Here is a 14,818-nt window from a genome sequence, read left to right on the forward strand (position 1 = left end):
ACTGCCAGATCTAAGAGATACAGCATATTGAGCTAATGAACTCCAGAGAAATCCAATTAAAAGACACCATCCATCATTCTCACTCCAGTCTTGCATTCTCCTCTCCCTTTTCCTCCAGGCTCTCAGTCATCTGTTTACAAAGAACCTGTGATCCTGGTGGGTCCAGAAAACCTAACCCTCACTGTGCACCAAACGGCCATCTTGGAGTGTGTTGCCACCGGATACCCTCGGCCCATTGTGTCCTGGAGCAGACTAGGTGAGAAAAAATCCCAAGCTGGATACAGAGCTTGAATTTTTGAGAAATTAGGTGACATTTATATATTCTTAACAATGCAGTTTTGATCTGTCCTGCATTGTGTACAATATAGAGCCAGACTGATAATTCGGCCCCACCGATATATCGGCTATTAGTCATTTGCTGATATATTGGTATCCGCATTTATAATAGCTAATAATTTCAAATTTAAAAAGTAGGGAAGAGATGGGAGAAACAGGCTTCAAACATGAGTGCTGATGTTGCATAGTTTGTCCACCAAAGGGCACTCCGCAGCTTCTCTGTTTGGAATCTCACAAACACGACTGGCTGATCCTAGCAAAGTCAGGCAGAGCATAAACGAGTAATCCACAGCTTGTTTTAACAGCAAAACAAGTTTATTGTCATATTATTTATCTCATATATAACTGTAAATAACAAATATTTGGGAAGCCTAATATTTGTATTTGATTTATTTGAATTTCAAATCACTAGTATCAGTATTGGTATCAGTCGTATAAATCCTATATCAGTTGTGCTCTACTAGAATATATTTTTTATAGTGCAGATCTGTTGTGTTTACATGAGGCAGTGAGATTCAAGATTAAGCCTTAGGGCTAAACATGATGTTCAACTCTGTTGCTTCGTGTTCTCATGATGCTAAAATCTCCTCTGAAGCACCAGAGAGACTTTGAGTAATTGATGTAGAGACGATTGGTTTTCTCCTCTCTCTGTGCACACTTTTTTTCTTGACTACCACTCAAATTCTGTCGTGACCAATTTTTCAATCTCCTATCTGTTTTCTTTACCTCTCATTCAATCTGATTTGCTGTTCCAAATGTAAATTGCGGCCCCTCCCCGGCAGCTGGGCATAATCAGATTGTGGGTATTGCCTTACACAGTGTTGCCAGAATGAAATGCTAACACGATGGGATTTGTATGTATTAGATTACAGCAGGGAGGCTAGGATAAGCTGCATAATGAATCTTATAGTTTCACATCAGTCACTCCTTAATGCCAGAGTTGGTTTGCTGCTATTCATTGAACAGCAGCACTGCAGCCTGCCAGGTTGTACTCTTTTTTTTTTTTTTTTTTCTGACACTAAGTTAATTAGTGTTTGACAGGGAGAAAGTGATGGAGAGGCCAGAGAGAAACGGGGAATATAGCAGGAAACTGCAAGAAAAGAGCAAGACTGCTTCTGTTAGGACAAAGGCCCAGTGGGCTGTTTCTTCTCAGTCCGGAGAGCTAGCGATAATGAAAAAAATGCAGAAAAAGCAATAAAACATGTAACAATGGCAGTCAAAGAAGAAGACCACTTGGCAGGCAAGTTGGAGACCTTATTTAGATCTCAATAACTTGCCGTGATTAATTACATTAATTACATGTATTGTCTTGATTACGCATTGCCACATAATTACACATTGTCTAATTGAAGCTGCGGCATTTATCACAGAACTGTAGGGCTCATACCACCAGTGCGCTGGCTGCCGTGAAGATTTAAACGAACTTGAAGGATTTATTTTCCACTTCTGATGAATTTAATGGTTAGCTTGAGATGCGATAAGGTTTGGTCTGCATGTCTGCTGTGATGATTTCTTTTTGCAGTTTAGGGCTGGTGATCATATCTGATTTAAGAGAAGCTCGTCTTTCCAGCTTATCTTTAGTTGTTTTATCGCATGAATGAATTGTCTTTGTCATTTAGATTCCTCAGTCTGTCTCACAGGTAATTGTATTTTTTGTTTTGAATTGATACTTATGTGTCAAGGTCCTAAGGTTTTGTGTTATTTCTCCATCGTTTGATTCCTTAATTATTCTAGCGTGCTGTGACTTTTACTTCTTGAATTAATGAGTTTTGGTTCCTGGTTGGATTTCTTTGTTTTTCTGCCGATAAGTTTTAGTCGTTGTAATGTTGCCTTTAGTTCCTACTTGGATTTTATCGTTAGCCCTTCTTGTGTTTTTAGTGTTTCCTTCTCTGTCTTGTTTCAGTGTTTGTCCCTTTGTCATCCTGGGTTCCTTTTTCTCTGTCGTCTTGTTTGGTGCCAATCTTTGTGTCACAGTGTGGTTGTCCTTTGGGCATTTCCTGTTTTATTCCAGTAGCTGGTTGTCTCCTGTGTCATATTCTGGATTTTACTTCCTGTATTCATCTGTGTTAACCTCAGCCAGTCCTTAGTGTATATATAGTCTTGTCTCCCATTTGTAGCAATATCTGCTTGGGTAACTTTCTTAGTGTTGTGGTTTTTGTTTCCTGGCTGTTTTATTTTGGGGTTTCTGGTTTGCCTAACCCATTGGCCTTCTAAGTTTTGGAACCATTGTATCAGCTAGAATGAAGTCTTGCTTTGGTTTCATTGATTTGTCCTCTTTCATGACAGTTATGTGTCATCAGTGCAATATCCCAGCTGTCATAGCGCGAGAGGCAGGTTACACGCTGGACAGGCCACCAGTCTAACACAGAGACAGACAACCATTCACACTCAGATTCACACCAACCAATTTAGAATCACTAATTTACCTAACGCTGCGCCTTTGTGGGTTCTCTCCAGCTTCCTCCCACAATCCACTAACTGCATGTGCAATTAGTGGATTGTGGGAGGAAGCTGGAGAGAACCTGCACAGACACAAGGAACATGCAAACTCCACAGAGAGGCCAGAAGGTGGATTCGAACCGAGGACCTTCTGGCTGTGAGGCAACAGTGCTAACCACCGCGGCACCATTTTGAAAGCTTACAGCCATACCACTCTGATCACGCCCGATCTCATTTTGAAACCGTGTTTTCTGATATTCATAGTCTTTTTTGTCATTTACATAAGTGGTAATCATATCTTTGTTGCATCAATTTTATCAACAGCAGCCTTGCCACTGTTGAGGAATTCTGTAACAGACTAGTCTCACCCATAGAACATCATTTCCCGATAGTCTTGCAACATGCAGTGTGTTATCGCTGGCTGTTTTGATTACTGTATCAACAGCTATATGAACACAGTGATGTTTGTGAATCTAAGCAGTTTTCAGAATTCCACTAAACTCCTAAATTTGGTCATGCGAGTCACACCCATAGACCTACATTTTTGAGATGGACATTCAACATGATCTAACTTTGTCCTTAAAAATTAAACTATTATTATGTTTTCACAGTCTTTTGAGCATAAAATTAAAGTGCCAACATAATCCTAATCAACAAGTTGACTTTTAGGTTAGGTGGCCACCATTTTGGTACCCTAAGGGAATTTCAGTCAAACTAGTTATCCAAAGTAACATTTCATTAAAAACTATTGAAAAGTCACTTCCTTTAACTTTTAAGATAAGGGGCTCAACCCTAAAGCATCAATGACTATTGACCATATAAGTTTGTTTTTCTGAGTGGGGATGACTGCACGGTACCCACCGCTCTCCCCTCCTTTCCTGGCCTTTCAGTGTATCATATCTGGAACATACAGGTTTACAGGCTGCAGATGGAAGTCATAGATGGGATTAAATTGCCCCTTTGGCCCCATAGCTAACATCATAGGCAGATTGAAGCCATTGTTAGAGTTGGCACTGCCGATAAGGGAGCACAGGAAAGTGTGTGAGCTTATCATGTAATTACAGCAAGAGCAGAGAGGAGGCAGCTACGGATTGTGTAAGGAGACAGAAGATTAGAAGTTACAGTTAGATTTTCTGGTCCCAGAGTGACAGCTGAAACATTTCCAATGCCAAGAAGCAGACCTGCTTAAAAGAAAGATTTTTCAGACGTATTCATGAGAAAGGCAAATGTGTCAACTGAAGCATAAAAATTTTAATTAACTGAACATCCATTAGGGAGAAGCAGAAGAAATAGCATTGATTTACCGTAAAGCACCCAAAAGCCTGATGATTCTCAGTGGAAACTATCACAAACTCCCAATTAAGTAAAAAAAAAATTGCATCATGTACACTACTCAAACACAAACTCAGTGACCTCTCTCAGTGTAGGGTGTGCTGGCAGCTTCATCAAGTTATAATGCTGAGGAACACACGCTGTGAACACTGGATCCTTGGGGGACAGAAATAGCACTGCTTCTGTCAGCTCATGGCTGTAAACTTGCATGATGTTAATTAGATGTCTTGCTAGTGATTTACGCCCACTCTGATCTTTACTATAGTACAGTTGACCCCCCAGCCAACATAAACAGATACTGTGCTTGTGTACCTAGCTCTTTTAATGCTGATCTCTATAAAGTCTTACTCACCCTTCTCAACTGTTCTCTTTTCTCTTTCCCCGATTAGACGGCCGTCCCATCGGGGTGGAGGGAATTCAGGTGCTTGGCACCGGGAACCTGATGATCTCAGATGTTGGTGTGCAGCACTCAGGGGTCTACGTGTGTGCTGCTAACAAACCAGGAACCCGTGTTCGTAGGACTGCTCAAGGACGCCTGGTGGTCCAAGGTGAGTTCTGGATAAAAACAATGTGCCAGATTAAAAAAAAGAAAAGAAAAAAAAAACTTGTTTGTAAACCAGGAAAACTAAAAGCACCTGAGAAACAGCTTTGGGAAGATGACAAGGTGCAGCTCAGAACTATGTGGGTGGACCAGGCAACATGATTACTGTACCATGACTGAAAGCACCTGTTTTTCTGCATTGACGATCAAGTGCTTTGCTCCCATGCCACCAATGTGTTTTATGTAGGTGGTCTTTAGTTTAAAACCCTGATTCTGAGCTAGTGGGTGGTGCAGATTTCTCAGACTTGAGGTTTTGAATGGTTTTCACCCAAAAGAAAGCAAAGCATATCATACTGTACCATGATTCATTTATTTTTTACATTTCAAAGAGAATTACTGAATGTTTCTGGTGTACTAGGCATACCTTTATATCTCTTTATACCGCCAACAAAACCACCAATATGTCTCTGCTTGTTAGCTCATAAAAAAAATGCTTGTTTTGGGTTTTGTTTTCTGTTTTTTACGATTTCAGTTTAAGTTTCATGTTTCATGTCTCAACACTGACTCTTCGGCAGAGACGAAAATAAAAATGACTGAATACATTTATTTGAACCATCCCTTGTTTAATTTTGGAGGACAAAAACATAGAACAAAATAGATTTACAGCATCACATTAAGGAGCAGACAGTCTTGTAATATGAGATTTTGTGGTCTCTAAAATACACTTTAGGGATGAGGCGCAGTTTTTTTTAACCAGCACGGAGAAGTTATCATGTACAGTATATTACATTTGTGGTGGCACGCATGATTACATCTTTTATGATCAAAGATGGGATGAACAAAGATTGTTTTTCATTTGGAGGCACTGAGCACGGAGAAACTTGATGATTAGAAATGGGACGCAGGAGAGTCAGGAGACCAGAGGCCTGCAGTGTGAAGCAGGATTTGGAGCTTAGCGAGGTTAATAGGTTATGTTTAAGATTACGGATCAAGTTGTATTAACTTGAACCGTACTGTAATCAAGAGAACTATTGACCAATCAGTTCTCTTGGAAAGTCGTGTCATCATTCCTCGAACATCCTAAAGACCGTGTGTGCATATTTTAAGAGGGGCTCTGGATTTTAGAAAGGCTTTAAACCGCTTTGATTTTATTTCCTGACAAGCATCAGTGGGAGATGCATGCTCTCAGAGGAGGGTGCTGTTCTACTTGCTTTTCTGCAAGAGATTTCAGAGACTTCAGAGACCACCTTGTAATGCCGTGCCTTGTAATGTAGTGTACTTGCATTTATATAGCATTTTTCTCATCTTACTGACCACTCAAAGCACTTTACAAAGTACTTGTTGATCATACATAAGAGGTGCAAGTCGGTCTTTACAGCCATTATAATCTGCTTGTCCTGTGAGAAGTATGCACATCTAAACCTGTCCGTGCTTGTGATTGTTTGTCTGGTTTCAATACTGCCCACTTGGTTAAACCTGGCTTGACTTATCCAGTTGATAACCAGTATCATATGACTGTTTAGTGTGATTGGGGTTGGTTGGGTTTAGTGAAGCCAGACTTTTTCCTCCCACATTCTGAGCTACAAAAATTAACTACATACTGTAATTGACTCTGGGGAATTCTATAAATATACCCTTCAAATTTAAATTAGAGAATGACATATGGAGATATGATTTGCAGATTTCCTTCAAAAATGTCAAAATTTCAAAAATGTCAAAGCAGAATGATAAAAAAAAGAGCAACAAAATTGATTTTTCTTCTTTGTTTGTTTTCAAAAGGGCTAGAAATTGATTTACTGTGTCTTTGTGAACCCACAGATATCCTCACCTCATAAACCTCTCCTTCATGTCCTCAGCTTTTTAAAATTCTTCTGCAGTTCTTCACAAGCTCTACAACAAAACAGTGTTTTCTTTATCAGCCTCTGCAGTGTTGTAGCTATGAGCCCTTCCCCTCTCAAATCACACATATGTCCAGTTTTTAAAAACAACAGGCAATTAGCATTACATTGCAGATTGTGTTTGTTTTATAACACAATTGTATGAGTCTAACAGGAGATAAATATACAGATTTTTTTTTACCATCAATAAAATGTAACAGTGTCATCTGGTCAAAGCAGTAAGCGGCTTGGTTAAAAAATGACTTTTTTTTAAAGCACAAACCTAATAATCTCTTCTCGATATACAATATAATATATATCCATGTATCCTGTCTATTGATGGCCTTCTGGAAGGATTACATTCAGAGAGAAAATATCCCATATTAATGATTTGCCATCCTTATTAGCAGGCATTCCTGTAGTTGTTGCCATATATGGAATATCAAACTTGTTGTCTATATTACTTTGTGTAGTAATATTTCAGTTATTTTAATTTAATACATGTTGTCATTATGTTTCAGTTGACTGATCACAATTTTTTTTTTTAATCCTTTTTAGTGGCAGTTTTGCTTTTGTTCTTGTACCATCGAGGACAAATATTCATTCATCCATCCATTTAGTCCTTCACTCAACCCTGCAACACATTCAGCTTTGTCAGTCACGCCTGTATACACACACTCAACGTCAAAACGACTCAAAGGAACTTTAAAGACCAACTCCAATATATCCCATAATTCTTTTTAAAGGTTAAAAAAATATTTCGTGTAATGTAGGGCATTTTAATATTCGGCAAAAACCTATGATATATAATCTGTTGCTCTGCCCCAGCATGCAGAACAAATACAACCCTCTGCAGTTTCCCACTGGGTCTTCTTTTTAATCTAAGAACCCACTGTGTCACGGGTGTCACAGTTTCACGTGTTCTGGAAATTTTTTTAAATACATTTTTAATGAAAAAGATTTTTGAAATTCTGAATAAATTTTCCTTCAAAGAAGGAGAAGTGGGTGTGGGCTCTTTTAATTTGTTACATTCATCTGTTCTCCACAGAGGTGCAGCCAGAATCATGAAGGTGTTTGATGTTAGCATTGAGATATAGGCGCTTTTGACCAAAGGATGTGCCAGGTGTGGGCTTCCCTGTGCGTTAATTGTCACCAAACAGGAAATATCCAGTGTCTGCCTCACTCACATATTGATCAGATGGACCACACTTCACTTCGGTCTATAGCCATAAGGATGCGAATCAATATTTCATTTCATCTGCCTGTCAAGTCTGCGACAGGCTCCTCACCTGGTAACGGAGAAAAGCTGCGAACGCTAATGATGTGTCACTGTTTTGGGGTTTTTCTTATTGATTTGAAGAAAGGAAGGGGCTTTATTAACTCTAATAAATACATGTGTTAGACCTGTTTCATTATGATGGGGAAAAATGCTTTAATTAGTGATTTCCATTAGTCTACAAATAATAAGCTACTATGAGAGGGCTTCAGTGGCTGTCAGTGATTAGGAACTTCAAATGGGCACAGAACTAACAAAGCAGTCACACTTAAAGATGCACTTACACAGTAAACAAGCTAGATTTATGTTGGTTCTTTGGGGTATAAAAAGAGAGAAGAAAAACAAAGAATGAAAGAGTCAAACTGCAGCCACAGAAGGAAAAACAAGAGTAAGATGGATAGCTGTGCCGATGGTCTAACCCACACCCTTACAGGTGCAAATCAATGCCTTCCTGAGCTCCCTCTGACCTTCACCTTCAAGTCAGCCCTCAAAGCACACAGCAAGTGTGCGCAAAAGAGACAATGAAGCTGGGAAGGAGTGAGATGAATGAAAGGACCATCTCACGCTGTCAGCCCCCTTCATTCAAGTATCTAACGGCCCCTTAGCTTTTCCACTGGGGAGAATGGAAATGCTTACATTGGGAAAGTGTCAGAGAACATTTTATTTATTGGAGCTGGAACAAGGAGGAGGGCAGAAGAGTGGGGAAAACAAAATAAACAGGAATTCAACTTGGCAGCAATTCAGCTTGTGTGACTAAAGTGGACGTGTGAAGCTTGCTGTTAATATTTTTTGCCATGAAGAGACAGACACAACGGTGGATGCTCACAAAAAAACATGGCCAAACTTTCAAAAAAAGGTCAGTGTATGGGCAAGAAATCCCAATTCTAATTTTTTTCTACTCTTGGCTGAGTATGATGTCAGTGGGGTAGGATATCCCTAATTTGTTCATCTCAGGCATACAGCTCTGGCTGTGACCACAGCAGCCTTACCCGCCTGCTGTTTAAACCTTCTGTTTGCTAGGGGCAGCCAATTTGAAGAAAATTGGCTGAATAGCAGCAAAAACTGATTTTTCTGTACAGAGGGTGAACTGACGGTCACCAAAGCCCAATATAAGACAAATAAGGATTATTCAGAAAGGTAAAGCATACAAAGGAACACTAATAGAAGCCAAGAATGAAAAACCTGGAGCTGCAAATCGACTTTAAAGGACAAGTGGTCCTACATGGTAGTTTTATTGTTAACGTATTTCTTGTTAATGATAAGTGTTCAGTCGCTCTGCCACTGAGCTCCAGTACTGTACAGAATTATTGTTACTGATGTACAGTGCTGTGCAAAAGTCTTGAGCCATACCTCCTTTCTTTATATTTCACGAGGAGCATGGGAAATAGGTGCAGCGATTTATTGGAAAGATGAAAGTAAATACAGTATATAAGGCAAAAACAGAGTTTGTGCAGTTCTAACCAGCTTTGAAAGTCAATATTTTATATGACCAGCTTTATTCTTCAGCACACCCTGAACTCGCTTAAGCAGATTTCTTGTCAGTTCTTTAAGCAGTCTTCAGGAATAGTTCTCCAGGCTTCTTGAAGGACATTCAAAGCTCTTCTTTGGATGTTGGCCTTTTGTTCTGTTCTCTGTCAGGATGATCCCACACTGCTTCAGTACTGTTGATGTCTGGGCTCTGGGGAGGCCAATCCATGACTGATAGCGATCCACTGTGTATTTGTCTATCCAGGTATGCTTTTACTACATCGGCAGTGTGTTTGGGATCATGCTTTCCAGGTGTATTGCGTGGTTGATCAAAATATCATGGTACTTTTCTGTGTTCTCACAACCCGCAACACCACTGGCTTAAATGCAGCCCCAAACCATGACAGAGCCTCCACCTTGTTCCGTACATATTGACACTGATTTGAAGCAAAAATCCCAACTTTGGATTCATCACTTATGAGACCCGTTGCTAATGATTTTCAGCCCAGTTCTTGAGCAATTTCTTGTCACAGCTACCATTTCTGATGAGGTTTTGATGAACTGAAGGGCCAGATGCATCTCTCAGGTCCTGTGTCAGGTCTTTGCTGGATTTTTTCCTGTTTCTTAAGGAGATGATTTTCAGATAATGTTCATCTGCTGTGGATAATTTTTCATGCCTTTCACTCCTTCTTTTATACTCCACATATCCATATTCATCAAATTTCTTATGGACACACTGTACACCATGCTAACTTTTTGACTAATAGCTCTTTGGAAATATAGTTCGTATTTTTCATAGATTCAACTAAGGAATGGGAACAAGCTACTAGTAAAGTATTTAAAGATACATTTTAAAAAATCTATTTATTTTTTATTTTTGCTAACTTGTCTGTTATGTGCAGACAGAATACAACCCTTGAGTTAGCTGCTTTTTTTTATGCTTGAATGGTTCATAGGTCAGTGTTGAGTGGCTTAACAAGCACAAAAACATTCCTCTGAAAATGGTTAGGTGCAAGGACTGAACTGAAAATGAGTGAAAAAACAGCCAATGTGCAAAGAAATACTTTCAAAGGCCTTCAGAAAGCCTGGAGAACTATTGCTCAAGACCACTTTAAAAAATTAGAAGAAAGTCTGGCTCCTTGGAAGCAAAATATAAAATGAGGGGTGGTTCAAGACTTTTGAACAGTTCACTAAAATTACAAGTTCAGGGGTTGTTTATAAATAGTAATCTGTCGCACATTAAATAATAATAATAGGTCCAGAGTCACCTCTCTGAGTCAGGCTCTTTCACACCATATTTGTGTTAAAGCTGTGAGATTTCAGTTTTTCTCAGGTTGCTCATCCTCGCTTGATAATGATGGAAAATGACTGGAGCAGAAGAAAGGCGGCACAGTGGACTTTTACTAAAGGCATCATGATACACCATCACATTTTTTTTTCCAGCTAATATAGGCATAAATAAATTAGGCTGTCAAATCATTTCTAACTGCTGGGACAGTAATGAATGCAGAGGAGATAATTCAAAAGCACCATCCTAGGAATTAAACTCCAGCAGGTATAACTTTAATTACGCTTTAATTTAAAATGAAGCACCTGCCATTTGAATAATGAATAATGGCTGGAAGCCTGTATCACAGGATGAGACCGGCTATGATAAAACTGTATTACTGCTATTTTAGAGCAAATTATTCCCAAGTATTGCTCTTGTTGCGTAGGTCTTATCGCTTTATTTTGCTTTCCTTCTTCCCATTTTCCTTGTATTGATCTTGTGTCTCTCATAATCCTGCCAGTTGACCCTGAATATAGCTTTACAGCAGGATTTATATCATTCACGCATACCCTAGGCTCTCGTATTTTTCCTTCCTCATTCTCACCCTTTGGCTTTTTCTGTCTCTGCACCTCTTAATTCTGCCAAAATTGTACATTTCTATTTTTCTGGCACTGATCTATCCAACAACATCGTTTGGTTGACGGATTGAGGTTACTCGATCTGATTCTCACTTTCTCTCCTCTTACAGCTCCAGCAGAATTTGTTCAGCCTCCACAGTCCATCGCCCGGCCCGTTGGCACCAGTGCTATCTTCACCTGTCAAGCGCAGGGCGAGCCTGAGCCGCAGCTCACCTGGCTGAAGAACGGGCAGATTCTGGAGCCCGGGGGGCACGTCAAACTCAGGAACAACAACAGGTGAAAGAAAACAAACAAACAAGCTAAAAAAAACCCCACTTTTATTCATATTCAAATGTATTCATATATACAGGAGTACTCACAGAGGCACAGAGCTCTGCAGTAATACAGTTTGCTCAGTTTCTGTTGATTCTGTCACAGGTTTTCAACAAAATGCTCCCTTTTGACCCCATAATTGAAAGTGTTCTTTAAAGAGCTGTTTGTTTACAATCAGTGTTACTCATCCAACACTTCAGGCAGCCCAGCAAATATGTCAGGTGTATTTCCTCCCGTATAAAACACCATTTGGACTACTAACTCACTTTTTTTGAACAACCTACAGAGAATCAGATCAGAAATTATTTCTTAAAAGCTTATTCATTTGTTCGTGGATTAAAAGAAAGTGTGAAGGTGTGAAACCCACATATATTATATATACACGAACTGAAAATAGGAAAAACCCAAAATGGCAACCCGAAAGTTCTTAAAAATGATTTGTAACTAATCTGTTAAGTGTAAGAGTGATTTTATAAAGCCATCATCTAGACTGCTAACTAATGCAAATAGCAATTACCACAGGCCAGATTTCTCTTTTTTTCCAGGCATCACTTACAAAGCTGCACCCAGCCAACAGAACTAATATGGTTGTCAGTATTAATCACTATTGCCTTGATCTGATCATTGGCATCATCAAATGTTCAATTTCTCTGCACTTGTGTTGCTTCTAATGCAGCAGCTGCTGGAATTCGAGCCTGCCAAGACGTGAGCCACAATTTATTTTTGCCTTTGTATGTGTGCGGCACATTGACTTGATGCTGGATGTTTTCCCATGGCAGTTCCCGGGAATGTCATGAGGAGGTGGAACCAACTCTGTTATATATTGCTCTCAGCACCTTACAATGTAAAGTCCACATGTTACAGCACAAAAGAAACATCTCAGAGATCATATAGCATCTAAGAGAATCATTATAGTTGGCTGCCTTTTGGCTGGGGGGGGGGGGGGGGGGGGGGGGGGGGGCAATTTTATGGTATTTCTGGGGAAACCCAAAATTGTCAGCCTGTTTCTTAACGCTGCTAGGTGCGTCAGCCTTTTATACTCCATCCAACAAATGTGTTTTTGAGTAAATTCTGTCACGCATTACTGCACGCACAAAGTTCAATTTCCCAAGTTGACCCTGGCAGCCAATCTTCCTGATATCATTATTCATAAAAAAGAAATATGATATGAATATGCACCAAAAAAAATCAATACTTACACTCCACTGCAGTGAGTGAAGAGCGCAGACACCTCCATCACTCACATGCACTGCTGCACTCCTACTTGCCCTCCACCAGTTTGTATTTGTCAGAGAGATGGAACGAGGGACTAACACATAAGGAAGGAAGAGTGGGAAGAAATAAATGAGAGGCCAGACTCAGATGAAGTAAAAAAAAAAGTGAGAAAAATGAACTGGTGTTCAATAGAGAAGTGGCAGGAAGAACAAATGAGGCGAGAAAAAGATAGAACGGGCACCTCATACAGTACTACAGTATTCCCACTCATTTCCACCATTACTGTATGAGCTTCTATTATATGAATCTTATGTAAACCTCACTCTCTGATTGGTTAAGGAGGCTGCCCTCAGCCATTGAGAGCCATTAGCTAATTATTTCATAAAATCACCTGGTTAACCAGGAAATGCAATCAGCTATTTAGAGAACAGAGCAGCTTGTTGTACATCTGAAGACTCTGCACTGTGTAACCAAACTGAGGCCATTACTAGATCATCCATTACCACAGTCTGCAATGTAAAGGTGAGAAGTGGTCCTATTCAGAGAGTTAAACCTGTGTTACAAAATATGTTTATATGCAATTAAATGTCATTTGGCATGTTTTGAAAGAAACCAAAATTAACACATTGATTATTATCAAAGTACATTGAAAACTGGGACATTCTCAAATTTATAAAGCAAGTAACTGGATCATGTTGAAATTTGGGATTAAAAATTGTAGTTTATGCTGAAAAGGTCTCAGTTTGAAACAGCTGATGTCTTAAAATTAAACCAAAGCATCTGTGTTTAAGTGTAACCCAGTGTTTTTAGTTGTCTAAAGATAGCCTGTATTTAAAACGTGGGTGTACTAAGATACTCCTGGAAAGTGAAGCCAATGCCTTAAGCCTGCATTCTTTATTGTGGCCAACAGGGGGCAACTCCTCTAATACTCAAAAGAACTCGATGGTAAAGAAAACAGTGAGAAACTTCTTATTTGATTTATGTCTTTGTAAATTATCTCCCGATGGGTTTATGGTCTTGATTGTTAGTTTTAAGTCCAACTTAATAAAACATGATATCCAGGTCATAAGCTAAGGTTAAGTTTAAATTAAAAAAAGATGATAAAGCAGGGTATGATTTAGGGCTTCTTTACCTTGTGATTGAAAAATTCCTATACTGCTAGCATTTGGTTTTAAAATGCCAAACTAGAGGCTTAGTTCCCAAACCAATAGTTGATGGCTGTGTTTTGTCCCATCTCCCTATGCTCTCTTTTTCTTTTCTTTTCTTTTCTTATTTTCTCTCAGAGTTACAGCAGATGGCTGACTCTTCCTGGGCCTTGTTTTGCCAGGGATTTCTTCCTGTTAAAAGGGAGTTTTTCCTTCCCACTGTTGTAAAGCGCTTGCTAATTGGGTTCACTTGACTGCTTGGATTTTCTCCTGAATAGTGTAGGGTCTTGACCTTACAGTATGAAACACCTTGAGGTGACTGTTGTTGTAATTTGGCACTATAAAAATAAACCTGGATTGAATTGAAAGTCCATTTTTTATGTACAGTTTGTGCCTAAATTTAAGATTAATCACGCTTTAGTTGCCAGGATTAGATGATGTGGAGAAAAATCATGAACACTTTTAGATTCATTAGTCAGCTTTTAGACATTTAAAAAAATCTTGCATTGCCTATAAACCTGTAACCAGATTTCTTACTCCTAATTGCATAAGACTGTCTTAACTTGGCTGGTACACTCATTTACTACACTCATTATATCTCATTTGAGGAAATGTGAGGAGTCAAACTACATGTGGTTCACCCACTGAGGTATAAGCATCCTGCAAATTTTTTGCTGTATATTAAATTCACTCAGCTGGCAAATTCACAGTAGGATGAGTTTTACCTGAAGCCTAAAAAAAAGCTGTGGAGTGTGTTTTCTGGAGGTCCTGAAAAGAAGGAAGAAATATATGGAATCAGGCAGAATTTACCTGCTGAACCAAGCTAAAACAAATTACATGTAATGATATGCAAATTTATTCAACAGCTCCGGGCAGCACAATTATTGTTTTTATAGATATATACATATAGAGAGAGAGAGTCTATCAGATAGCGTAGGCTTGAGTATACAATGCAACATACCTAAGAGAG

The 14,818-nt window shown here is 39.2% G+C and overlaps 1 protein-coding gene across 1 annotated transcript in view; it reads left to right on the top strand.

The window, feature by feature from the left end:
• igdcc3 (immunoglobulin superfamily, DCC subclass, member 3) overlaps positions 1-14,818 on the top strand; it is a 59,641-nt gene that overhangs the window by 32,024 nt on the left and 12,799 nt on the right. Inside the window, exons 5-7 of the mRNA XM_030726165.1 lie at positions 119-256; positions 4,497-4,655; positions 11,287-11,452. Of these exons, the coding sequence (XP_030582025.1) occupies positions 119-256; positions 4,497-4,655; positions 11,287-11,452 (463 nt within the window). The remainder of the gene's footprint in view (positions 1-118; positions 257-4,496; positions 4,656-11,286; positions 11,453-14,818) is intronic.

Source organism: Archocentrus centrarchus, chromosome 3 (assembly GCF_007364275.1).
Source record: "Archocentrus centrarchus isolate MPI-CPG fArcCen1 chromosome 3, fArcCen1, whole genome shotgun sequence".
Lineage (NCBI taxonomy): Eukaryota > Metazoa > Chordata > Actinopteri > Cichliformes > Cichlidae > Archocentrus > Archocentrus centrarchus.